Genomic DNA, 2704 nt, shown 5'->3' on the forward strand with positions numbered 1-2704 from the left:
CCGGCACATGTTACATTAGGGGTCATTTGACACAAATCAACAACTTGTATCAAATTTAACAATTCAAGCTGCAAAAAATATATTCAAACCAATATCAAGCCAATCATTTTCAGTCTGCTAAGGATTCACAAGGATGCAGATATTACTGGGGATGTTGAGGAACCTTGTCACTCTGCGCTTCATTGATAACATTATCGCACTCTTTTATGCATGTGTTACGAACACTCAGAGTATGATTTTTTATTTTATTTTATTTTTTTTTAAATAAGGTTATTTTGCATTCATTAACCATTTGGCTCTTCTTGACCCTTAAATGTAACTAAACAAATTCCACCAACTATTATTTTCTGTATGAAATGAAATTATCTTGATTTAAACCAGGGGTGTCAAACTCATTTTTGTCGTGGGCCACATTTTAATTACCGTTTCCCTTGGAGGGCCGTTATGACTAAAACCATATATTAAAAGTCAATAAAAACGGTTTCTTCAACGATTGTTTACGTTCCTGTAATGAGGGGTTTGGTCACAAGAAAATACTTACAATATGTCTCTTATTTATTACATATGAGATTTTTAAATTTTGGTCGAGATTTTCGCAAGCATCGTGGAAGATGACATCTTTGATTTGCTATCGCGGATCACATAAAATGGTGTGGCGGGCCCGATCTGGCCCCGGCGCCTTGAGTTTGACACATGTGACTTAAAGTATACTGTGAAATGATTCTGAGCAAAAAATAAAATGACATAATTTAACCTATTTGTCAAGCGTGATGTGCCACTTACAAAAAAAAAGAAGTAAAACAGACATAAAATAAAGAAGCATGCAAACATGTCGTGTAATGTTTCCATGTTTCTATCGTGTACATTTAAACATTTCTTTTGTATATGGCTGAAGTCATAAAGCTACGGCGGGCAGCTGGAAGGGGAGTAGCAGGAAATGCGTACGTTTCCTCATTCATTTGCTTTCCAGAATATAGTACTAACACTTCGCTTGATGCTCGCACACAACGACAACAGGTTGTCCTCATGCATTTCTATTTTTAGAGACCCTGTGAGAAACTTAAAAAGATGACTGTCTCTGGAACCAAGTATAGTCTTCCTCAGCCTCAGCCATGAAGAAATGGCTAAATATAGACAGCCTGCCTGTCTCCTGTGTTGTCTGACACTCCCGTATCCTGCCTTCACCAAATAAGGTCGTATTGTGACTGTTGACGATGCCATTGTGACAGTATGTTAATGCTGATTGCTAAGATATGCTACAGTGTGACACAGTTCCGGAACGAACTGAAGGGAGATTGGATTCCACAAACGTAGACACAAACAAAATCCGTACCAAAAAAAAAAAAAAAAAAAAAATTATTGAGTAACAAAAACGCACCGACAAAGTATGACTAGAAATTGCTGGTAACAAAAAAAAAACATAAAAAACAAGACATTAACAAAAAGCACTTGCAAAGGCAAGGTAAGAACAAATCTGAGATGATCACCAAAAAGTGAAACAAAAAACATGAGCGAGATCAAACAAAAAAAAAAAAAAAACCTAAATACTTACAAGGTGAGAGACAACAGAGCAAAAACGACAATGACGAAATCCGGAGGTCTCAAAAACATTTTTTCTCCGCGTCACGATTCTGTTCTTGTGTGTGTGTCTCCAGCAGGTGGCAAAGGAGGGCCATCCCTCCGGCGCGCATACCTGCTGCCAATGTTTCATCAGTTAAGGCATGTATTTAAGGACTGCCTTCTTGCCGAGTCACCGTCGAATTATTGACCTTGTTTGCTGCTCATGCTCAAGTGTTGTTTTCTAGACCTCTCGAGCTCGTCATTGTCGTTTTTGCTCTCTAGTCTCTCACTTGTAAGTATTGATATTATTTTTGTCGTTTGATCTTGTTTTGTTTCGTGCAATTGGACTCTTGTCATTTTGATTATATTCTCGGATTTACTATTACCTTACTATTACGCTTTTTGTTTATGCATTATTTTTCCTGGCTCATTATGACAAGCGATTTCTGTTTATACTTTGTCAGTGCGCTTCTGGATGATAAATAATAAATGAAAAAAATTCATTCATTGATTCATTTTCCGATCCACTTTATCCTCACAAGGGTCGCGGGGAGTGCTGGAGCCTACCCAGCCATCTTCGGGCAGTAGACGGGGGACACCCTGAACCGGTTGCCAGCCAATCGCAGGGCGCACTCGACGATGATCGGAAGGTAAGAGTTTAGTTCAAGTCATCAACCCCCGTGTCTGAACACATGCGTCGGTTAAAAAAAAAGAGTTTTTATGTCTTAGTGATTAATATAACGTTAACATCTATAAAAACGTCGGGTGGAGAGGTAGTTGAAATAAATGACAAATGAAAGTTCGCATCTACAGGTTCCCCCACATCTCCAAGTACTACAAAGTGACAAGTGACGCTATTTCAGTACTAAATAAAAAATGTTGTTACGAATTTTGTTTGTATTTACTTTTGTGGGATCCGATCGCCATTCAGTTTGTCCATGAGCTGTGTCACTCCCTATTTCCCCCATTTTTGTGGAAAAGGATATTGAATGTTTATCTGCGTTTTTGAAGCCTTTTTTGCATTCATGGCACGCTGATTGAAGACTCTAAATTGTCCCTAGGTGTGAGTATGAGCGCGGACGGTTGTTCGTCTGCGTCTGCCCTGCGATTGGCTGGCAACCGGTTCAGGGTGTCCTCCGCCTAC

At 39.1% G+C, this 2704-nt stretch overlaps 1 protein-coding gene across 1 annotated transcript in view; it reads left to right on the forward strand.

The window, feature by feature from the left end:
- The first annotated feature begins 2195 nt into the window (after positions 1–2195).
- Positions 2196–2704, forward strand: part of gjd2b (gap junction protein delta 2b) — a 3700-nt gene continuing 3191 nt past the window's right edge. Inside the window, exon 1 of the mRNA XM_019871566.1 lies at positions 2196–2210. Within this exon, the coding sequence (XP_019727125.1) occupies positions 2200–2210 (11 nt within the window). The 5' untranslated portion in view covers positions 2196–2199. The remainder of the gene's footprint in view (positions 2211–2704) is intronic.

This window comes from Hippocampus comes, unplaced genomic scaffold, assembly GCF_001891065.2.
Source record: "Hippocampus comes isolate QL1 unplaced genomic scaffold, H_comes_QL1_v1.1 scaffold100, whole genome shotgun sequence".
NCBI lineage: Eukaryota > Metazoa > Chordata > Actinopteri > Syngnathiformes > Syngnathidae > Hippocampus > Hippocampus comes.